We start from the raw sequence: 24,423 nt of genomic DNA, 5'->3' as shown, positions 1-24,423 counted from the left end.
CAAAGGCCAGGCGCTCTGCTCATTGAACGACACGCCACCTCCCTCCTTCGGGGCGTGCCGGGAACAGCAGCTGCCGGGAACCCTCCGGCTCCCCCTCCTCCTCCCAGTGTCTTCTATTTTGGCACTGGTGAGCTGGGCTGTGCCGAGTCCAGCAGCCCCTAGTGGCAGCCAGGAGCTCTGCAGCATCAATTTTGCAGGGAACAAAGAAATTCTGCACAGAACATTAATTCTGCCCAAATTCTGCATTGCTCTACTAAATAACGACAGGCTCCTTAATGCTAGTAAATGCCAGAGGCTTTATTGAAAATGCTCAGGGCTGTGGCTTTGAAAAGCGGGAAGTCCAAGGACTCATCAGGCAGCTCACACTTGCTGGTTGACTCTGTGCCAGGTGTGCGCAGCGCGCCGCCGGTTGGCTGAATCCCCTCATGCGCCTCAGAGGAACGACTATGGCAGCTTCCGATTTCCTTCCAAATGTCGGGAGGAACCCTGGGCCAGTCGAAACCAAAGGGAGTTTTGCCTCAACTTCAATGGGCACAAGATGGGATCTTCTCAGTCCACATCCCTGTAGGCCACATTTCCAAAGGGATTTAGGTGCCTAATGGTGCAGATGGGGGCTTAGTGGGATTCTCGAATATGCCAAAGCTGGTTAGGTACCTAACTCCCCTTGCAATCCAATTTGAAATCCCACCAGGTGCCGATCTGCACCATTAGGTGACTAAATACCTTGAACACCTGGTCCTGTGAGTCCAGCAAGTGCTATGGCCCCACCTCGCAGATGTGAGGCCCAGAGAGTGGTGAAGTGACTTGCCCTTCAGGTAACAAAGTGAGACACAGAAAAGAGCTCCTGCCTCCCAGCCCCAGTTCTGGCTCCTAGCACCCCCCCCCCGCTCTAACCACTACACCTCACTTCCTTCCCAGAACAGGGACTAGAACCCAGGAGTCCTGCCTGCCATCCACCAATGCTCTAACCTCTAGACACCACTTCCCTCTAAGAGATAAAGAAAGAAACCAGGAGTCCAGCCCCAACCCCACCTTCCCAATCTAATTGTCTGGCTCTTCGGCTCGTTCCAATGGCAGCACATGAATGGAAATTTCTCCTAGGTCATTGAAGGTGGAATTCGCTCTCCAGCATGAGTAGTGGGAGCGCTGTCGCTTGTGACAGTCTATAAAATCTTCAGATCCTGCTTTGGAGAGAATGGGCATTTTCCTCATCTTCCCCCTCCATTAATCTCTCTGTTGGTTCTCATCAGGGCCAACTACTACCTAAGTGTCTCACCTCCCCCCTGGCTGAGATGGGAAGCCAAAGCACCAAGAAATAAAGTGACTTGCCCAGGGTCACAAAGGACAACATGTGGCAGAGTAAAGACTAAACCCAAGGTTTGCCATATCCTCATGCAGCAATATCACTGAAATGCTGGTTTTTCTCAAGCTCGGGTCTTGCAAAGCAAAGATCATATTTTGAGCGAAGCAAGGTGGGGCTGCAATCGGTTGATTATGGAGACTCCTCACAGCGTGAGCCAGTAGCTGGGACCCCACCAATGCATCCATCTACTCAAACAGGTCTTCCTCCTCTGCAGTCAGCTCCTTCATCCCCTGTTTCACCGCTCCCTCAATTGCCTTCTGCTCTTCCACACTCAAAGGGGGTAGCACGGCCTTCAGCTCCCTGTCGATCGTCTCCACCCTGGCCTCGACACTCCTATCAAACTCCTCCTTCTTCTCCTTCACCATGTCGTAGATGGCTTGGCGGGCCTCTTCGCAACCTTTCTGTAATACCTCCCGCTCGGAATGGAACCCTGGGTCGGAAGGTTCCATGGCGATCAGTCGCCCGAGGCTGCTCACGCGATCCATCAGGTAATTATTGGACACTTCGGTGTAGGTCTCGGAGATCATGTGCACCAGGTGGGCCACGTTGGAAGCATTGAATGCCTGGGTGTAGATGGTGTCTATCACAAAGGATTTGGAGGAATAGTTTTCTATTTTCTGCACATCCGAGACAGAGCTCACAAATTCCTTGATGTCCCGACTGAGGCAGGAGTCAATCAGGCTGGAGATCATCTGGAAGAACCTCACCATCTTCTCCCACGGCTCCTTCATCCTCCCCAGGGCCTTCAGCCCTTTGATCAGCATCTTCCTGGCTCTGTCAAAATCTACATCTTGCACCTTGCATTTCTCCATAGCGCACATGATCTCCATCAGCTCATCATTCTGCCTCTTGAAGTTCTCGAAGCTCCTCTGATACTCATCCTGGATCGACTTCAGCATCTCCCGGCTCTGCTCGACCTTCAAATGTGCACTTTGCAGGGCACTGGATCCTCCCATTGAGCCTTGCTGACATTTAGCCATGTTCGGTGGCTTGGGGGCGAAGGCAGGAGATCCCACTGAGGATTTACTGTGGGAATCAAATTCTGATGCTTTTTGGTATAAGCGATTGATCTCTTCAACGAGAGACTTCTCTTCTTCCTTTCCTTTGTTTTTGGACAAGGCCATCTTTTCCAGCTGTTCACAAATACGGAGGCCAGATGTGCAGATCTCTTGAGCTTGATTTTTTGGCCCACACTTATTTTCTGTGTCTATGCTGCTCTTTGTATATAGGAAACTGTCTTTCAGCCAGTTGGTGTTAACTTCTTGAGTTTTCTCATTGACGATTTTCTTCATGTTGAGGCCATCGTGCTCATTGATTAGCTCTTTGAGCTGCGTTGTATAAGTCAGTAACATTCCTGACTTTGTAAAAATGTTGAGTGCTGCCACCATGCTTCCATGGTCAAATTCCTCTGGGCCAGCCACTGCACTGCCTTCCATTTTCCCAGGTATAATCTTGTTGGCTATTTTTGTGAACATGCCTGTAAACCCAGTGAAAATATTGGAAAATCCATTTGTAATATTCTCCACAATGGTCATGCCCACAGCATTCCACCCTGTGGGAATGGCTTTCATGGCTTCATTGTATTGGTTAAAGGATTCATAGACCAGCTGCTTCACCTGCTTGTGATACTGCTCGGCCAGCTTCTGTGCCTCCTTGGCCACTTTCTCCTTGATCTCTGCTTGCTGCAGCGCTATCTGGATGTCTTTCAGCTCATCCTCGTAACCTTTCTTGGCATTCAAACAGGCCTCCATCAGCTCCTGGATCAGGTAGATGACATCTGAATACTTGTCCTCCACTGCATGGGCTAAGTCTTTGCAGTCGTCTGCCACGGCCTTCATGTTCTTTAGGTGCATCGGCAGCATGGCATTCACTGTCTCCATGTCCTGGAACAGAATTTTAACAATCACCTTCATCCGTCCCGGGACGCTCTTGGAGAGGAGTCTGATCTGGTCCATGTTGACGTGTGCGGTGTTGAAGGCCGCCCAGCCTTGGTTACTGACTTGACACAAGCAGGCCCTGAAGGATTCTGGGTATTTGATGTGCTTGAAGCCGTCTTTAGGGGGGTTCTTATTGATGGAGAAGTCTCCCTGCCCCGCTGAAATGAAAACCAGCTGCCCCAGGATGGCAATGGAGATGGGGGCTGGCATGAGGAACTCCTCCCAGTTGGCGTAGGACTTCATCCTCAACTCCGTCTCCTTCCGCACATCCTTGGCTTTGCTGACACTCAGCTCAGCTTTAACCAGCGCCTGGGACTTTCCAGCTTCATCTGCCATTGTACAGTCAGTAACCCTGAAAATATTAATTATTATTAAATGTGTATGTTACAGTAGCACACAATCAGAATAAAGGCCCCATTGTGCTGGGTGTGGGACAAGGGCCTGGGAAGACATGTTCTCTTCCCTAAAAGAGCTTATAAACTAAGAGACAGGGACTAGTGGGTTAGAGCAGAGGGGGCTGGGAACCAGGACTCCTGGGTTCTATTCCCAGCTCTAGGACAGGAGTGGTGCCTAGTGGTTAGGGTAAAGTGGGGACTGGGAGGCAGGATTCCTGAGCAGAGTGGGGTCCAGCAAGTTAGAGCAGGGAGGTGTGGGAGCCAGGACTCTTGGGTTCTATCTCCAGCTCTGGGAGAGGAGTGGGGTCAAAAGTGTGAGACTTGGGCGTGGGCTGGGATTTAGGACTCCTGGGTTCCATCTGTACAATGGGGCTAATAATCCTGCCTTTCTTCTCTCTTAGTTACCTATTTACCCCTGTCAGGGCCAGTGCAACCACTAGGCGAACTAGGCAGTAGCGTAGGGTGCCAAGTAGTTGGGGGCACCAAAAAGCAGCGCTCTGGCTCGGCAAGGAGGAGCTGCCTTCCAGAGGCACTGGAGAGCCAGAGCGTCGGCTTGTGGGGGTGGCAAGCCCCAGGCAAGGAGGAGCTGGCCTGGTGCAGCAGGGCAGCAGCCCTGCAAAGGTGGCGGTGCCGCTAGCGGGGAGCAGCCATGTGCCCTGCCCAGGCTGCAGCCTGGCGCTCTCTCCCCCTCCCGGGGACACCTGCAGACTGCAGTGGATGCATGTGGGTGGCTGCCCCCATGTGCCCCCGGCTCCCCCCTCACCACGCTTGGACTCTGCGGCTCCCAGGAGTGTGAGCCGCCGCCCCTCCCGGGAGACTGTGCACCCTCCAGGGGAGTTCAGGGGGCGGGGAGGGGGAACCTGGTCTGGGGAGCAGCCCCTGGGCACAGCTGGCCCCTGGGGTTTATAAAGGCTCGTTGGGATTTGCCCCTCAATGAACTGACGTGGGGGGGGCTGCGAGGTGGAAGTTTAACCTAGGGCACAAAATATCCTTGCACTGGCCCTGGTCTCCCTTTACTGCAGTATCTCAGCACCTCACGATCTCTAATATTTTACCCTCACACAGCTCAGGGATGCAGGGTAGAGTCGTCATCCTCATAGCAGGGATGGGAACGGAGCCACAGAGACCCTAAGTGCCAGATGTTCAAAGGTGTCTATGCACCTAACTCCCACTGAAAACAATGGGACTTAGGCACCTAAAGGCCTTCAAAAACCTGGCCCTACATGACTCGCCCAGGGTCAAACCAGAAGACTACAGCAGAGCCAGACCTGAACATGGGTCTCGTCTACAACTACCTGCCTAACCACTAGCCCAGCCGCCTTCCTCTGCTCTTGTTAGATTGTAAATAAACTCTCTGGGGCAGGGACTGTCGCCCTGTGTGTCTGTGCAGTGCCCAGCACAACGGGGCCCTGATCTCAGCTGGGGCAGGGACTGTCTCTTGCTGTGTGTCTGTGCAGCGCCCGGCACAATGGGGCCCCGATCTCAGCTGAGGCAGGGACTGTCTCTCTCTGTGTGTCTGTGCAGCGCCTGGCACAACGGGGCCCTGATTTCAGCTGGGGCAGGGACTGTCTCTCGCTGTGTGTCTGTGCAGCGCCCGGCACAACGGGGCCCTGATTTCAGCTGGGGCAGGGACTGTCTCTCCCTGTGTGTCTGTGCAGAGCCCAGCACAACGGGGCCCTGATCTCAGCTGGGGCAGGGACTGTCTCTCCCTGTGTGTCTGTGCAGCGCCCAGCACAATGGGGCCCCGATCTCTGCTGGGGCAGGGACTGTCTCTCGCTGTGTGTCTGTGCAGCGCCTGGCACAACGGGGCCCTGATTTCAGCTGGGGCAGGGACTGTCTCTCTCTGTGTGTCTGTGCAGCGCCTGGCACAACGGGGCCCTGATTTCAGCTGGGGCAGGGACTGTCTCTCGCTGTGTGTTTGTGCAGGGCCCGGCACAACGGGGCCCTGATCTCAGCTGGGGCAGGGACTGTCTCTTGCTGTGTGTCTGTGCTGTGCCCAGCTCAAAGGGGTCCCAGTCCCTGCTGGGGCCCATAGGTGCTCCTGTAATACAAACGGTTAAAAATACTGAGGAATTAATGTGCTGAATGCAGGAAGCAGAACGGGCTGCACTGAGGACTTGTCCGACTGGATCAGCTCTGGGAATATCATCTGCGTAGCGTCCGGTCTCTTCTGACAGCAGCGACCGTCAACTGCTTCAGAGGAAGGTGTAAGAATTAGGCAGTAGGAGAAGTTGGATAATCTCCCCTCAGGGAACAGCCTGACCTGCGGTAGCTGATGGTTGATTTTCAGTCTGAGGGCAGGAGCAGGAAGGTTACATACTCGCCAGAACCTGAGGGTTTGTTTGTATGGGGAGGATAGAGCTAAAATCCAGAAGGATCTTCATAAATTGGAGACGTGGGCTACACAGAACAAGACAAAATGCAGCAAAGACAAACGTACCGTGCGACACTTAGGGAAGAAAAACCAAATGCACCAGAACAGACTGGGGGTGCGATGGGGCGTTTGCCCACACGGGGCTCTGTCTGAGGGGTGGCAGATCCTGGGGTGGGGGGGGTCTGCACAGGGAGGGAGCAGCCTATCAGGAACAGGCTGACTGGCAGAACCAATTGGGCAGGGTTGCCTGGGCAGCCCAGATATAAGACGGGGGTTCAGCCGGGCAGAGGCAGAGAAGCTCTTTCTCTTGCCAGAGGACAACAGAATGGGGGGGGAGCGACCCAGGGAAGATAGGCAGCAGGGGCTGGCTAAGGGCTGCAATCGGCTGCTGAGAGGACTGAGCCAGGGCTGCCTGAGCCCCAGAAGGGCGGGGGAGAGGAGAGAACGGTGGGGGTGCAGCTGGAGGGCCATGCCCCAAAGGCCTGCCACGGTCTGGGGGGTGACCCGGGTCCCGAGAGCTGAAATGCCGCCGGCGGGGCACCTGCAGGGAGGATGGAGCTAATTCCCGGATCGCCCAGCGGAAGGCACCGTGCTGGGGAGCTGCGAGCCCCTTACGGGGGAACTGGTCACCCCCCACCCGCCGCCGCCCGCTCGCCCTGGCAGAGGTAGCGCTGTGATGTGCAGTCCCCGAGCTCCCGGCTACTCCCCATTAAGAAGCAGTTTGGGCCAGGACGCGGGAGAAGCTGGACCACGAAGTGCTCAGAGCTGAGCCTGCTGGGATCCGGAGAGAGCCGGGTTAGTCACAGCCCCGCTGGCCCCGATCCCTGTCTGATTTGCCGGGGGAGAATTTCCTAGGCCATGGGGTTTTGCTTTTGCTTTTGCTTTGTTTCTTTATGAAAAACCAACCCTCCCCCCCCAAGCTGCCCACCAGGGGCCCGGAAAAGCCTTACCACGAACTGCCGTAATGCAGCAAACGAGCCCAGTGCTGAGTGCGGACAGCAGTGACCGTGCCAGGCAGCTCCCCGGGGGCTCAATCAGCTCGCTGAGATCGGAGGCTTGTGTGGAATGGGCGAGATGTCCCCTTATAAAGGAGCTGGGATGGGCAGGGAGCTGGACCATCTACTTCCAGTTTCACTCTCTCCCTCGCCCCGCCCCACCCCGTCGGGACATCAGAGCTGCTGAGCTCACTGCACCCACCCCGGCTCCAGGACCAGCTGCCAGGGCTGCGAAAAATCCATCCCCTGACAGGTGCAGTTACGCTGACCTAAATCCCCTGTAGCCAGCGCTGGGTGAATGGAAGAATTCCTGCCCCACGGGCAACGGCCCTCGGGGAGGTGGATTAAGTGCCCCATGCTGCAGCCCTGCCCCCCCATCAGCGTGTATATAGTGTCACTGCTGGGACCCCGCCCATGCCAAGATGTGGCCTTGCAGGGGCCAGAGGCACCAGTAGAAAAAGGGGGTGTGGGGCCTGGGAGGGCCTGTCGGAAAAGGGGTGGGGGCTGCGCCGATGTAGGTGTATGTGACCCTTGTTGCCCCCCCTACTGGCACCTCTGACTGCCCCCATCCCCCCAAGTAGCCACTCCCTTGGCTACAAGGGCCCCATCATGAGAGAAGCTCTATGGGGAAGGAGGGGCCCTGCCTGTCATATCATAGTGTCGGGGAAAAGACCACCACCTTAATGATTTGATCAGACAGCCGGAGGCCCTTTTATTGATATATCGTTAATACATGTGTGCACACACAGAGAGACAGCGTGTCACCTGGCAAGGGTTAAGCTGCTCTACATGTTACAAATTTTACCAAGCTTATAAAGGTTAAAACCGCAAAACGTAGCACGCTGGTTACACATGCATCTGAGGAAGTGGGTATTCACCCACGAAAGCTCATGCTCCAAAACGTCTGTTAGTCTATAAGGTGCCACAGGACTCTTTGCTGCTGGTTACACATGTTATTTGCCTTATTTGGAATATACTGATAACAAGCAAGCTGACCAATTAATTCTCCATCTATGGCAAGACTCCAATCTTCCATCTATGGCTTTTCCTGTTATTGTTTTTGCCAGTCAAGTCTGTGGTTTGACCGTTCTAGCACATTTTCTGTAGTCCCGACAGCAAGCTCAGCTGTTATAACTTAACAGATCTTCAGGTTCCCCTTGTCACGGAGTCCCCGGGCGATGCTCTGGAACTGCTCCCCATCAAGCCAGTCAGGACTTTGGGGAGCCTCCTCTCCCCTGGAGCAGACTTGTTCAGGGCAAGAAGCTCACACGTCTTCACCTCCTGGGTCTCTCCTTGGAACATTCAGCATCCTCTGCCCCTCCGTGCGCTTCCCACAGCGAGCCCGCCCCAGCGGGGTCCTGGGGAAGCCACTGGGTCCTGCACCCCCACTTTGCAGTCAGACGTGACTCTCAACCAGCCAGTTAAACAGAGGTTTATTCGATGACAGGAACACGGTCTATAACAGAGCTTGTAGGTACAGCGAACCGGACCCCTCGGCTGGGTCCATTCTGGGGTGCAGTGAACCAGACCCCCAAGTCTGCACTTCACTCCTTGTCCCCAGCCAGCTCCAGACCAACCACCCCTCCAGCCCCTCCTCTCTGCTCAGCCCCTTTCCCGGTCCAGGAGGTCACCTGATCTCTTTGTCTCCAACACCTTCAGCTGGCACCTTTGCAGAGAAGAAGAGGCCCAGGCCATCAGTTGCCAGGAGACAGAGGGTCAGGCATTTAGGCGCACTGGCCCTTTGCTTTGCAGCAATCACACACCCCTATCCCACCACCTAGATATTAAGAACTGCCATGGGGACACTGAGGCACCAGCACAGCGCCCAGAGCAACATTAAGAACATTCCCAGTTCGTCACACCCCTTTATCCAATTTTAGTTCCTTTTTTGGGGGCCCTGACCACATCTTTTTGCCTCAGCATGGCCTTTGTACAGAAAAACAAGTTTAGCAGGAGTTAAAACTCTTGCTTCTAGCTCAAGGCTTTTGGGCCTACTTTTACTCTATTCTCAGCAAAAAGCCTGGGGCCTTGGGTAAGGTGGGGTGGGGGGGGGGGTTCCCTATCAATAGGTACCGAACCGACGAAAACATCAGCTGAAGTTCTGACCCTTCCTGGTGTAAACTGGCATCAGCCCCTTGGCTCTCCTGGGGCAACCGCCCTGCACCAGCTGCAGATCTGGCCCCACTGATCCAACGGAGCAACAGCCCTGAACACCAGCTGGGAAACCGGCCCCATTTGCTTGGGAAGGGACCTCCCAGGCAAAGGAGACCCTCATCTCAGCTCTGCCCAGCGCCCTACTGGAGTCTAAAGGGGGACCCCCTGCAGGACTGATCTCCTCACAGAACGAAACAGACAAATTCCAGGAGCTGAGCTATTCCCACATGTCCCTGCAATGGTGGGAGGGTGGCACCCTGGGACAGGCAATGAGGGGACACCTGGAGCCCCAGGTGGGTCCTCAGAGCTCAGCCAGCACAAGCTGCAGAGGGGGCAGCTCTGTGTTAGCGGTGCCCTGCTGGCTCCACCACCCCCGCTGGGCTCAGACTTGCTAACAAAGCTCCCATTGCACCCAGCAAGGTCACTAATTAGCCCTCCTGTCGCCAGCTCACCAGGGACAGCTGCTACGTCCTGGGCAAGGCTGAGCCCAGCTCCCCTCCACAGGCTGGCCTGCCCAGGACAGTGGGGCACAGGGTAGGTGTGTGGAGGGGGCACCTGGAGTAATGCCGGAGCAATGTAGGAGATGGGTCACAGCAGAGAACCAGGCCCTGTGCACTGGTAAAATAAAGCATGGACTTTGCACAACGTCCTTGTTTATGTAAGGAAGTTGGCCCCTTACTAACACTCGGGGGGTCGGGTGGCCAGCTCCCAGCACCAAAAGGAAGGGGAAGAGTCGATGGGAAACCAGGACCCTGAGACTGACAGTCCCATGTGTGTGGAGGGTGGGGAGAGGCCAACACTCCAGGTCAGCTTGATTGACTAGGCAGGCTAAGGAGGGAGTCAGGAGACCTAGGGGGCCTGGCTGCCATGTGAGCTGGAATTGCCTGGGCAGAGTGGGGCTGAGCTAAGGGGGAGCAGGGGCGTGAGCTGAGCTGGGAGCAGAGCCGGACCAGCCAGAACCAGAGATGCAGCCCAGGGAGCAGATCAGTGCTGGTAGCAGAGCTGCAGCCACAGGGCCAGGGGGGCAGCCCAGGGGGCTGGAGCTGTCCGGAGCTGGGTGTGGGGAGCAGCTGGGGAGAGCAAGGGGGACCCTGGGCAGAGGGCCCATCACAGGGTGATGCCCCCAGCCAAGAGGCCCTGCAGGCCAGATTTGGGGGGAGATTGTAACCCCAACAGGCTGACGCTGGGAAGAAGGGTCCTGCCACGTAGAGCCTGAGGGCGTGTGGCCACCACCAGAGCCCATGTCCGACCCGCAGCGTCCCTGCAGCACGGCCAGGGCCTGGGCTGTGTGAGGAGCAGACTCTGAACTGCCCTGGCATCCCAGAGACGCCGGTTGTGACGTCCCCGGCCACAGAGCGGGGTGACGGGTTTTCCTTTCACCCTTCACATGTTTCCTTATTCTCTCTTTTTCCATTGGTGGCTGTTTAATAAATTGTGTTTGCTTTGAACTCTATGCAATAATCAATGGGTCGGGGAGGTGCCCAGTGCAGAGAGCCCCCTGGAGTGGGGGCACCCAAGCCCCTGTCGTAGGTGACCACAGCAGGGTTGGGGGTTGAGCTCCACAGGAATCCTGGGCCCAGCTTTGTTGGGGGTTAGGAGGACTCTGCCAGACAGGAGAATGGAAGGGGAGCCCTCGAGGGCAGGGAGGCCTCTGAGTAAAGGAAGTGGGAGCGAGGACTCAGATCCTTCCACGAGCCCATTTCACTGGGGTCGTGCAGAAGCCAGGAGAGTTCCCCACAATAACCGGACCATCCGCCGCTTACATTTACATTCCAGCTGCAGGTCGTCTGTTCCTTCTGCAGGCAGCTTCCAGGGAGAGCAGCCCAATGGGGTTCAAACAGGGCTAGCGCTTCCATTAGGCGACCCTAGGCGGTCGCCTAGGGGCTAGGATTCAGGGGGTGGCATTTTGTGCACTCCCCATCGGAGCTTCCGGTTCCGCTCCCGTTACCCCACCGAAGAAGGACCTTCTGCCGACGTGCTGTGGAAAACAGTGGCAGGCAATTGAGCAGCTCAATGACTGCTGCTGTCACCTGTGGCATTTCGGCGGAGGGTCCTTCTTCAGCGGCGCAATGGGAGTGGAACCAGAAGCTCCTGCGCACTCTGTGGGGAGCGCACAAAATGCCGCCCCCCGAATTCTGCCTGGGGCGCCATAAACCCTGGCGCTGGTCCTGGGTTCAGAGATGATGGCCCCTTTAAATCTTTTTGCTGCAGGGAGAAGTGCTGATTGTTCCAGTCAGAGCAGCCAAGGGTGTAACCAGCAAAGCATTTGAGTTTCCTGCAACAACAAACCCTAAAGGAGCCCATCTGATCTCACTGCAATTATCAGTAAACAGATTCATAATCTACCAGGGTATTATACAAGCCAGAACATTCCCCTCTCATCTTTGGTGATGTGAGCGCTTCTAGTTTCCCTTTCTCATCATAACACAATGTAAGCAGAGTCAGGATAAGCTCTACCCTGACATCTGGTGGAAAGAATTTCAGAGAGTGTATTTGCATAGGCACGCCTACCCTATCCCAGACTGCCAAGCTGTGGGACTGCTTGGTGACAAATTGCTCACCCTCAGTTGGGTGGTACTGGCTAGACATGGGACATGGGTTCCAAAACCCAGTGAATTGAGAGAGGTTGGGGGCAGGTATCTGTGCCTGGTGGTGCAGTCTCCTTGTGGTGCCAGAAGCACCAGTTGCACCCCCTCCTCTCTCCACTGTGGAATGTCAGAGTTGATTTTTTTTATTCCCTCAAGAATCTAGATACAGGTGACTGAGCTGAACTTTGGGCTAATGGTGCACTAGCACTGGGGCTCCCCCACTAAGAGCTGAGATCACTAAGAGCTGAAAATCACTAAAAAGCTAAAATCACTGAGCTGAGAGCCCTGAGTACTGTGCTAACTAGTGGGGGAGCCTGAAGCTATACTGTGGAACAGAGCAGCTGGCGGAGTGGAGCAGTTGTGGGGACGGCTGGAGCGGATCACGGGACAGCTGGTGGCAGCAGAGCGGCTGGCAGAGCGGAGTAGCTGTGGGACGGGTGGAGTGGCCCACAGAGCGAGCGGAGCCGAGCAGTTTGCAGGGAGAACTGGAGCAGCTCATGGAGCAGAGCAGCTGGTGAAGCGGAGCAGTTCCTGAGGACGGCTGCAGGAGCAGCGTGCAGCGGCTGGTAAAGCAGAGCAGTTCGTGGAGAAGGCGGAAGCAGAACCCACGGAGAGGCAGGGCAGTTGGCCCCGGACCACGTAAGGTGCCCCTTTCTATCCAGGCTGGGGGGAGGGACCTCTACAGATAAACTCTCGAACTCTGGGGTGGCATTGACCAGAGACTTTTGGGTTGTTGGACTTTGGGGTGATTGGACTTAAAACCCTAAGGGGAAAAAGGACAGTGCCAAACGTACTTGGAGGTGGGTTTTTGTTTATGGTTTGTGTTATAAACCTGTTTGTGGTGTTTCTCCAATGGGATGCCGCATTGATTCCTTCCTTTATTAAAAAGATTTTGCTACACTCAGACTCCGTGCTTGCGAGAGGGGAAGTATTGCCTCCTAGAGGCGCCCAGGGGGGTGTGGTATGTGAGTGTCCCAGGTCACTGGGTGGGGTCTTGAGCCGGTTATGCATTGTGTTACTGAAACGGAGCCCCTGGATACTGAACCCGGCCCTTGTTGCTGCCAACTAGAGGGGCAGAAGGGTTACATTTTTGGGGGCTCGTCCGGGATCCCTGGGTCAGTACCCCTCGCAAGCACCTGTTGAGTGTTCCACTGTAATGGGAAATAATTGTGTTTAGATTTTGAGGGAACTACTGTTTGTATAATGGCTAATATGTCGGGTTTGTTGGGCCCCAGTCCTGCAGCCTCTAGCTCAGGGGCGGCAGATTCAGCCTATGATTGGGCAAAAGCACTGGGGCATATATTGGAAAAGATTGTGTTGGCCTATGCTACGTCTAACTCTTGTCGTAAGTTAAGGTTATTTGATGGGGAAGAGGAGTTTGAACTCTGGTCGGAGCATACTACTGAAATGCTGCGGAAGTGGGCCGTACCCGATGTAGAAAAGCGACGATGTCTAATAGAGAGCCTTCATGGCCCAGCATTAGATGTAATTCGCACCCTGAAGCTCATTGACCCTGAGGTCAGTGTGAAGGACTGCCTAGAGGCCCTTGATAATACCTTTGGGAGCGTAGAGGGCCCTGAGGACAGTTACTGTAAATTCATTAATTCCCGACAGCAAAGGGGTGAAAAAATTTCAGCCTATATACAGAGGCTGGAGAGACTACTTCAGAGAGCTGTTATGAGGGGAGCAGTGACTGCTGAGCAGATGGATCAGACCAGACTGGCTCAAGTTCAAAGAGGGACTCAGTATCAGAACCCAATCCTACTTCACCTCCGACTGAGAGAACGGCAGGAGCATCCCCCAAGTTACTCCCAGCTGATAAAGGAGGTCAGGGAAGAAGAAGAAAGGCAGGCAGCCAGCGAGTGTTGGGAAGCCCAAACATTGGAACCAGCCAGCACGACGCCACCGCCAATGGCCAGCGTACTGATGGTGAGCACCACAGAGGAACTTGCCAAACAAATGCAAGTCCTGACAGAACGGATAGCTGAGCTGCAAAGCATCATTGACCAAGCTAAGATTTCCAGGAATAAGGACCCTCAGACTGTGACGATAGAGAAGTCAGTATCTAGAGTCACCGTCCCACCTCGCCGAATGGGGAAAGGACAATTCTTTTGCTACCGGTGTGGTCAGGATGGGCACAGTGCTGCTAACTGCCATAAGGAAGAGAACCCCTCTTTAGTGTATGAAAAGCTGAGGATTAGTTGGAAGAGATCCAGTAGCTGTCAGAAGGTCTGGGGACAGAGACCACCTAGGCCTAGAGGATTTGAAGATTCCCCCAGAAGAGACCATCCAGCTGGGATCCCTGCAGGACTGATAGGGCCTCGAGCAGAGGTCATGGTGAGGATTGAAGGGGCGGAGTGTAAAGCCGTGCTTGACACTGGATCTCAAGTGACTATTATATTTCAGTCATTCTACCAACAGATGCTTAGGCACCTGCCCATACAGCCACTGACTGGCATTGGTCTGTGTGGCCTCAGCATGGATGAATACCCCTATCAAGGGTATGTCATAGTGCACCTGGAATTCCCAGAGGAGGTTGCTGGGGTAAGGCAAGAGGTAGACACCGCTGCCTTAATATGCCCTGACCCGAAAGGGACCTCTGATGTGTCTGTGCTGATAGGGACCAACTCCAGCCTCTTTAGGATACTGGCCGATTACTGCAGACAGCAAGCAGGAGACCAATATTTGAACACCTTGGTGATACACACACACTGTGCCGCGGCTTACAGAAAAATTGAGGACACAAGAAAAGTGATGCCTGATTTGCCAGTAGGAGCACTGAGGTATGCGGGCCCGGTCCCTTTAGTGGTGCCTGCCATGTCAGAAAAGGAGGTGATTGTCAGGAGTACCTGCCTAAAAGGCAGTAAGGGAACATTAGCTGTAGTAGAGCAGCCAACCAAGGGAGGGCTCCCAGAAGGAGTGCTGGTTCTCAGTGGAGTCATAACCCTACCTGCTGAAGCCCAGGAGGAGGTGACGATACTGGTTGCTAATGAAACACGCCGTGATGTGTTTGTAAAACCAGGGCAGAAGATTGCAGACATTTTTGAGCCTGAAAGCGTTGTGAGACCCCAGTGTGAAGCTGAAGTTCCAATGATAGATCCTGTGAAGTTTGACTTCGGGGACTCACCGCTGTCTGAGGAGTGGAAGGATCGCCTGAGGAAGAAGCTTTGCGAGAGATCCAAGGTGTTCTCACTACATGAGTGGGACGTGGGATGTGCAAAAGGAGTGGAACACCATATCAGGCTACAAGATCCCCGACCCTTCAGGGAGAGGTCTAGGAGGATTGCCCTCTCTGAGATGGAAGACGTGCACCATCATCTTCAAGAGCTGATCGCGAATGGTATCATCACAGAGTCACGAAGCCCCTATGCCTCACCCATTGTGGTCGTTCGTAAGAAGAGTGGAAAAATCCGGATGTGTATTGACTACCGCACCCTAAACAGGTGCACTACAGTTGATCAATACACCATGCCTCGAGTGCAAGATGCCTTGGACTGTTTGCTGGGTAGTCAGTGGTTCTCTGTGTTGGATCTTCGGAGTGGATACTACCAGATCCCTCTGGGAGAAGAGGATAAGGAGAAGACAGCCTTCATCTGCCTGTTAGGGTTCTACCAGTTCGAACGCATGCCACAAGGGATTTCTGGGGCCCCTGCCACATTTCAACGACTTATGGAAAAAGTCGTGGGAGACATGAATTTACTGCAGGTGTTAGTTTACTTGGATGACCTGATTGTGTTTGGAAGAACCCTGGAGGAACATGAAGAAAGACTTCTTAAAGTGCTCGACAGGTTGGAGGCATACGGTTTGAAGCTTTCAATCGATAAATGCCAGTTCTGCCAAACCTCAGTGAAGTATGTAGGTCACATCGTGTCCCAAGAGGGTGTGAGTACTGACCCCGATAAAATAGAAGCACTCACTACCTGGCCACGTCCCAGTAACTACAGAGAACTCAAGACGTTTCTTGGATTTAGTGGCTACTACCGCAGATTTGTGAAGAACTATGCTACGATTGTAAAACCTCTGAATGATCTTACCAGGGGATACCAGTCCAACAAGAACAAATCTAAGACCCAGAATAAGCGGAGGCCTCCAAAGCCTCCTTTGCAGAGACACTATGGCCCCTTCGAACCATTTGGGCCGCGGTGGGATGAAAGATGTGAGAGAGCTTTTCGGGAAATCATTACTTGCCTAACTCATGCTCCCATCCTAGTCTTTGCTGACCCAAGCAAACCGTTTATCCTGCATACTGATGCCAGTCTGGAGGGTCTGGGAGCAGTACTGTATCAGGAAGTGGAAGGCAAACGCAAACCGGTAGCCTTTGCCAGCCGAGGACTGTCTGACAGTGAAACTCGCTACCCCATCCACAAGCTGGAGTTCTTGGCCTTAAAATGGGCCATCACTGAGAAATTTCGAGACTACTTGTACGGTGCTCAGTTCCAGGTGTGGACAGACAACAACCCACTGACCTATGTGTTAACAAGTGCTAAATTGGATGCTACAGGCCAGAGATGGATGGCCGCCTTGGCTAGCTATGAGTTCAGCATTCAATACCGATCAGGGAGGAGCAATGTAGATGCAGATGCCTTGTCCAGACGTCCGCAGGCACCTGATGTCGCTGTGATACCCACGGATGGCGTGAGAGCTATCTGCAGTGTCAGTCGGCGAGAGCCGGAGGCCCCTGAGAGCCTTCATGGATGTGTTGCTGAAGCTTTGGGCCTGCCCCCTGAATGCGTGCCTTCTGCTTCAGTGAACTATATTGCTTTGGACCAATCTCCCTTGCCCATGCTCAATGCGGCTGACTGGCAGGAAGCCCAGCTGCAAGATATTGACATTCGTGATACACTACTTGCCAAAAGAGAGGGGCGAGGCCCAGCTGCGGTTGTCCCACCTACCCCAGAGGGTAAACTACTATTGAGAGAATGGACCAAACTGAAACTGATTCAGGGAGTGTTACACCGTGTGACCACAGATCCTCTACAAAAGCAACGGAATCAACTAGTGCTGCCAAAAGAGTACAGAGCCCTGGCCATGAGGGCCCTGCATGATGACTTTGGACATTTAGGGATGGAGAGGACCCTGGAACTTATCCGCAGTAGATTCTATTGGCCTCGGATGGCCGAAGATGTTCGCAGAAAATGTGACACCTGCGCTCGATGTGTGCAAAGGAAAACTCTGCCGACGAGGGCTGCATATCTGAAGAACATCACCAGCAACAAACCTCTGGAGCTGGTTTGCATTGATTTCTTGTCCTTAGAAGTAGACAAGAGGAATATTGGGAACATCCTAGTAGTGACCGACCATTACACGCGATATGCGCAGGCGTATCCCACACGTGATCAGAAGGCCACTACCGTCGCTCGAGTACTGTGGGAAAAATATTTCTCAGTTTATGGATTCCCAGCCCGGATACACTCAGATCAGGGACGAGATTTTGAGAGTCACCTTCTGAAGGAGGTGCTGAGGATAGCAGGTATTAAAAAGTCGAGGACAATGCCTTATCACCCACAGGGTGACCCTCAGCCAGAGAGGTTCAACCGAACCCTATTGGATATGTTAGGGACTTTGCGGCCAGAGCAGAAGGCAACCTGGAGCCAACATGTTGCATTTCTGGTGCACGCCTACAATGCCACAAAGAACGATGCTACGGGGGTCACCCCATATCTCTTGATGTTTGGGCGAGAACCAAGACTACCCATAGATTTGTGCTTTGGTGTATCAGAGAATGGCGATAGCTATGAAACCCATCAGCAATATGTATCCCGCCTACGAGAAAAGCTATGGGATGCTTATCACTTAGCTACTTCTGCAGCTCGGAAGAACGCAGACCGCAACAAACAGCGATATGATGCTAGGGTGCGTCTGCAAGAGCTCCAGCCAGGGGACAGAGTCCTGCTGCGAAATTTGGGTATTGCTGGCAAGCACAAGATAGCTGACAGATGGAAGGCAATACCTTACTTAGTGATGGAAAAGCTAGGAGACCTGCCGGTCTACAAGATCAAACCTGAATAGGGTCCAGGGCAGACCAAAACCGTGCATAGAAACCTTTTGCTTCCTGTGGGAGAATTGGTAGGCAGCCCTTATGAGATGGGCCACAACAGGGCAACTGGGCAGAACGAAGGTGCTGTACCAAAGCCACCTTCCAACGTGGACAGCCGGCCTCCTGCAGCTAACCTACTCCTACTCAGCACATCTGACAGTGAGTCTGAGGAGGAAGACACAACCATGGTGTATCCTGGGATCAAGACAAAATTTCAGTCTTGATCCACTGAATCAGAAGAGAGCACATCCTCTTCCGCCCTAAACCCTATGGCAGAAGTATTTAGGCCCATTCCTGACATCCCTGAGCCACTGGTGGGACCCCCGTGTAATGACTTACACAGACTATTGGACAGTGGTGACATACAGATGGAGGATGTCCAGAGCACCTGCGACCCTCCACTGTTAGAACTAGAAATGCAGGGGCCTATGCCAGTACCCGAGGGGAACTCACAGGAAACTTCCCCATCTGTCACTCAAAAGGATGTCCCCTCTACCATAGCAACAGAGATTCTCAATAGGGGAGACAGGGTAATAAGACCAGTGAAACGGTTAACTTACGATGCACCTGGGGTGATTAGTAAGGAGCCTATACATTTAGCACACAGGTTTGTGAAAGCTAAAGTGGGCTATCTAATGCCTTTTGGAGGGGACCAATAAGTTGGTATAGTAGGGAATGTGATTTGTCGGGACGACAAATTCTTGGCTGGGGGGAGGATGTAAGCAGAGTCAGGATAAGCTCTACACTGACATCTGGTGGAAAGAATTTCAGAGAGTGTATTTGCATAGGCACGCCTACCCTATCCCAGACTGCCAAGCTGTGGGACTGCTTGGTGACAAATTGCTCACCCTCAGTTGGGCGGTACTGGCTAGACATGGGACATGGGTTCCAAAACCCAGAGAATAGAGAGAGGGTGGGGACAGGTATTTGTGCCTGGTGGTGCAGTCGCCTTGTGGTGCCAGAAGCACCAGTTGCACCCCCTCCTCTCTCCACTGTGGAATGTCAGAGATAATTTTTTTATTCCCTCAAGAATCTAAATACAGGTGACTGAGCTGAACTCACTTTGGGCTAATGGTGCACTAGCACTGGGGCTCCCCTACTATGAGCTGGAATCACTAAGAGCTGAAAATCACTAAAAAGCTAAAATCACTGAGCTGAGAGCACTGAGTACTGTGCTAACTAGTGGGGGAGCCTGAAGCTATACTGTGGAACAGAGCAGCTGGTGGAGTGGAGCAGTTGTGGGGACGGCTGGAGCGGATCACGGGACAGCTGGTGGCAGCAGAGCGGCTGACAGAGCGGAGTAGCTGTGGGATGGGTGGAGCGGCCCACAGAGCGAGCGGAGCCGAGCAGTTTGCAGAGAGATCCGGAGCAGCTCATGGAGCAGAGCAGCTGGTGGAGCGGAGCAGTTTCTGAGGACGGCTGGAGGAGCAGCGTGCAGCGGCTGGTAAAGCGGAGCAGTTCGTGGAGAAGGCGGAAGCAGAACCCACGGAGAGGCAGGGCAGTTGGCCCCGGACCACGTAAGGTGCCCCTTTCTATCCAGGCTGGGGGGAGGGACCTCTACAGATAAACTCTCGAACTCTGGGGTGGCATTGACCAGAGACTTTTGGGTTGTTGGACTTTGGGGTGATTGGACTTAAAACCCTAAGGGGAAAAAGGACAGTGCCAAAAGTACTTGAAGGTGGGTTTTTGTTTATGGTTTGTGTTATAACCCTGTTTGTGGTGTTTCTCCAATGGGATGCCGCATTAATTCCTTCCTTTATTAAAAAGATTTTGCTACACTCAGACTCCGTGCTTGCGAGAGGGGAAGTATTGCCTCCTAGAGGCGCCCAGGGGGGTGTGGTATGTGAGTGTCCCAGGTCACTGGGTGGGGGCTCGAGCCGGTTATGCACTGTGTTACTGAAACGGAACCCCTGGATACTGAACCCGGCCCTTGTTGCTGCCAACTCAGAGGGGCAGAAGGGTTACAACAAGGTTCTGGGAAATAATCAGTAAAAGTAGAAGTCGGTGCATCTAAAATGGGACCTTTTCAACCCCCTGTCACAAAGGGAGGCCTAATCAGCATGGAGTAGAATGGAAAAATTCCTTCTCGTGTCTTGTTTACACACAATTGCCAATACAGCCCAGAATGATGGTCTCTCTTTTTTTACACTGTAGACTCGTGATCCACTATACACCAGATCCTTTTCTGAACTCTCTTAGGCAGCCATTCCCATATTGTATTTGGGCAATTAATTATCCTTCCTAAGCGTAGTGGTTTGAGTTTCATCCTATAGCTCGGAGCAGCTGTTTTCCCCCCTTTTATCAGCAGGACGGGCTCTCTCTTACGTGTATTTATTGGGGCAGCAAACAACCACATGTAGGAACATACGGTACATTGAATACGGACACAAGGGTGACCGTTCTTCCACCAGCCATGCTCAGTGAACCCCAGCTGATTCCTGACATTAACATCAGTAAAAACTTTTTTGTCCCTAAAGTTGGCAAATGTGACTCTGATCCACAGAAGTGGAGCAGGTCTGTACAGTAAGAAGCGGATGCTTGTACAGTCTCTTTCAGAATAGATGAACACTTGAAATGCAAACAGAGAAATGGCAGACGTGAATATATTGCCCTCAATTCTAACACAAAGGACCAGATTCTGCTTTCAGCTAATTGAGTTACTCTAGATCAAACCTGGTGTAACTGAGGGCATAATCTGGCTCCAAAGACATAAATCGTCCTTCTAGATACTGCCATTGTTACTGCACCAACACCCATATCACAACTCCACTTTACACGCGACAGAAAGGCTTGTGCTCTCTAACCTGTCTAAGTGTAAACGGGTATTTGAGACTCACCATAAATTTCTCTTACATTGTGTTTCAGTTTTCAGTGCTCAGGCACAAAATGGCAGCACAAGGTGGAAGCTCTGCTCTTGTGGCTAAAGCCACGATGAACATCTGCAAAGCAGATGACGTCAGGAAAGAGACAGAGATGAAGATGAAGCCCTATGCTAACTGGGAGGAGTATTTGATGCCTGGCCCCATCTCCATCGCCATCCTGGGGGAGCTGGCATGCATCGCCGCAGGGCAGGGAGACTTTTCTGTCAATAAAAGTCCCCCTGTTGGTGGATTTAAATACATTAAGCAGCCAGATTCATTCCTCACTTTCTTAACACAAGTGAGTCACGCGGGCTGGCACGCCTTTAACACTGCTCACAAGAATATGGATCAGATCTGACTTCTATCCTTGAGTGTCCCAAGCCACATGAAAACTATCGTCCAGACTCTCTTCCAGGATTTAGAGGTAGTGGATGCCATGCTCCCTGGGCAGCTAAGCAACATGAAATCCATAGCAGATGACTGCACAAGATTAGCACAGTCAGTTGAGAACAAGTTCGCTGATGTCATCTGTCTGATCCAAGAGCTGCTGGAGGCCTGTCGGAGTTCCAAAATGTGATACGAGCAGGAGGCAGAAGAGATTAAGAGAGCCTTGGAGGAGGCAAAGCTAAAACAAAAAGCAGCAGAGGAAGCCAGAGGAAGACTACAGCATGATGAAGAATCAAGTAGAAGAGACACTTGCAGATTACAAAGAAGCCATGGTGAACTGGCCGACAGGATGGAACGCTGTAGGCATGGCTGTGGTAGAGGGTCTATTCAATGGAAACAGAAGTGTACCTGCACTTACTGACTTTACCTCTGCTTTAACGAAACCAAACCCTGAGAAATCAAACTGCAGTGAACCTGATGCAGACAATAAAACTGAAGATGACCCTATATCACTAAGCAACATATGCTCCAAGTCTGAGCAACTGACATCTCTTGCAATAGCTCTTGGAGAGCTTATTGACAATGAAGGTAATGTCAATATGAATGCCCTCTCTGATGAAAGAGATCAGAAAGGGAAGCAATTCTGGACAAAAGAAAGAGCTGAGCAATTGCAGAAGAAGATAAAGGAAGAAAAACACTGTCGTGTACAAGATGAAGCACTGGACATATGCAGTACTGTAATCGCTGTTTGTCAGGCACTCGATAATGTAGCACAGTCTGGGAAGAAAGACACTGACCAGAAAAGTCTTATTAAAAACATTAAAAACTTACGGGCTAAAATTCACGTTTTTGACACTATGAGCAAATCACACACCAAAGCGGCACCGTTCCCCCACAAAACACCACATATGGCCAAATACCAAAAAGACTCAGGAATGGAAATAGGAACGGGAATAAAAACTGCACACGCTAAAGTGGAGCAAAGCCAAGAAATGCTGAATGTTACTCAAGACGAATACCAGAGGAGTTCTGAGAACGTCAAAAAGCAGAGTGTGGAGCTGACAGAAATCCTCATTACCATGCGGAAGTGTGAGACAAAGGAAATAGATTTTGAGGCAGCCAGGAAGATGCTGATCAAAGGGCTGGAGGCTCTTGGGTGGGTGAAGGAGCAGTGGGAGATGATCCATTTCTTCCAGATGATCTCCAGCCTGATTGAACCCTGCCTCAGCTGACGCATCGTAGAATTTGTACAGTCAGCTGAAGCTGTAAAGGAAATTCCAAACTATTCTTCTAAATCCTTTGTGACAGACTTGGGGTATGGCTACACTTGCAGCTGTACAGCACTCCCGGGGCAGCGCTTTGAAGTGTGTGTGGTCACGGTGCCAGCGCTGGGAGAGAGCTCTCCCAGCGCTGCATGTACTCCACCTCCCCGTGGGGATTAGCCACGCTCCCAGGGCTGGGGCACTGTTTACACTGGCGCTTTGCAGCGCTGTAACTTGCAGCGCTCAGGGGGGTGTTTTTTCACCCCCCTGAGCGAGAAAGTTGCAGCGCTGTAAAGCGTCAGTGTAGCAAGCCCTTAATCTACAAACAAGCATTCGATGCCAGCAATGTGGCTCATCTGGTGCACATGATTTCCAAGACCTACACTGAAGTGTCCAGTAAATATCTGATGGATCGAGTGAGCAGCCTGGGGCAACTCATCTCCACTGACCCTTCCAATCCCAGTTTCAATGCGGAACGCATGAAGTTGGCAGATGGGTGCGATGCAGCCCAGAAGGCCATAGAGGACCTCATAGTTGAGAAGAAGAATGAATTTGAATGTAATTTACAAGGGAGAGTGGAAAAAGTCTCCCATGAGCTGAAGGCTGTGCTGCCGCCAGCCAATGAAGAGCAGCAGAAAGCGATTTGTGATACAGTGCAGCAGGGGATGAGGGAGCGGACGCTGGAGGAAGAAGATCAGTTTGCATAGAAGGATTTCTTAACCAGTCTCCGCTAGTGTCCAGACCACAAAAATCTGGAGCCCATAGTTAGTTCAATTGTCTCTTTTCTTCGTGAGGTTCTAGTTAATTAGAAAATTGTTTCAATGAAAGTCTCAAAGCTGGCAACAATTTTCTAATTAACTAGAACCTCACGAAGAAAAGAGACAATTGAACTCTATGGGCTCCAGATTTTTGTGGAGAGATTAAAACAAGACCCCGATTCATTGAAGCTTAACTCAACTTTAGGCCTGTGCTCACGTCCATCCTTATTCAGCGATTCACTTGTAATTCCCTATATAGGATGTTTCTTTTTAGGGTTGATTGATCCAAATCCCCTTCCGCCACTGGATCAATTAAAACTTTCACAGGAGAGACCAAGGGCTAAATTGAAAATTTCCCCACAAGCTTTGTGCATGGGGCAGTGTGTTTTTATTCTGCCATTGGAGCAGATCAGGAAGTAGATGGTGACTCCTTGGGTCACAATCTGCATTCTGTTGCCCCCTGCTCTGGGGGAGATATAGCTTGCACCAGCCCTACGCATAGCACAGTGAGTGTTTCCAGTGCACTGGCTCAGCTGCCGGCTCCAGCACGTTGGGGGCAGAACCAATGCTCTGTTCCCTCCTTGCCAAACTGCATACAATGGGGAGTAGCAGCTATGTGGGGGCTGCTTCTCCTCTCTGATGCAAGTACCGGGTGCAGGGAAGTAAGAGGCCTTTTTACCAATGACTGCGGATAATGAGGGCAGGGCTAGATTAAGAACTCTCTGAGCACAGAATATTCTGAACCCCGCTGCCCTAGGAAGCCTCCCTTCAGTGAGTTTTGGGGTGTTTTTTGGAAGGGCGGGAGTATAGCTCGTAGGGTTGGCTTGCCTGCTTGTTTTCATTATATTCAGCTGTGATGCAAGGAACCTACAGGCCTGTATCCTGTAAGACATTAGCTTCAGCAAGTTAGCATACGTTAGCGTAAGTGTGGTTAAGTAGGCCTGTGACCTTTGGCATAGATAAGTGGCCTCACGGTTACCTTCATATTTTGGGAACTAAGGAGAATGTGCTCAGTGGTAGAAGTCGGGTTAAGCTAGCCCGCGATGCGACAAGGCCCAGAAGGCCATCTACAGCCTGGTGGTGGGGAGGAAGGAGCAGTTCCACAGGAACTTGGAAGTCAGGATGGGGACAACTGAGAAGGAGCTGAAGGCCGTGCTGCCCCCGATGAGCGAGGACAAGCAAACAGACATTCAGGAGCCACTGCAGAAGGGCAAGCACCAGGCTGTTAAGGAGCTGAGCCCAGATGAAACTGATCAGTATGAACAGAAGGAGGCCGCAGCTCCAGGCCCAGGCTGGAGGGAAACACCCCCCC

At 52.6% G+C, this 24,423-nt stretch overlaps 1 protein-coding gene across 1 annotated transcript; it reads right to left on the bottom strand.

Moving 5' to 3' along the window:
• Positions 1 to 276: 276 nt before the first annotated feature.
• Positions 277 to 7,395, bottom strand: LOC127032921 (uncharacterized). The gene is made up of 2 exons (XM_050920560.1): positions 7,020 to 7,395; positions 277 to 3,652 (listed from the first exon to the last, which is right to left on the bottom strand). The coding sequence occupies exon 2, from the start codon at positions 3,634 to 3,636 to the stop codon at positions 1,549 to 1,551; it is 2,088 nt and encodes a 695-aa protein (XP_050776517.1). The 5' UTR covers positions 3,637 to 3,652; positions 7,020 to 7,395; the 3' UTR covers positions 277 to 1,548.
• Positions 7,396 to 24,423: the final 17,028 nt, after the last annotated feature.

Source organism: Gopherus flavomarginatus, chromosome 12 (genome assembly GCF_025201925.1).
Source record: "Gopherus flavomarginatus isolate rGopFla2 chromosome 12, rGopFla2.mat.asm, whole genome shotgun sequence".
In the NCBI taxonomy this organism is placed as follows: Eukaryota; Metazoa; Chordata; order Testudines; family Testudinidae; genus Gopherus; species Gopherus flavomarginatus.
This window is presented reverse-complemented; position numbering and strand designations above follow the sequence as displayed.

What these genes read in the sequence shown, in the direction of transcription:
- LOC127032921 (XM_050920560.1), bottom strand. Translation starts at nt 3,636, where the DNA reads ATGGCAGATGAAGCTGGAAAGTCCCAGGCGCTGGTTAAAGCTGAGCTG.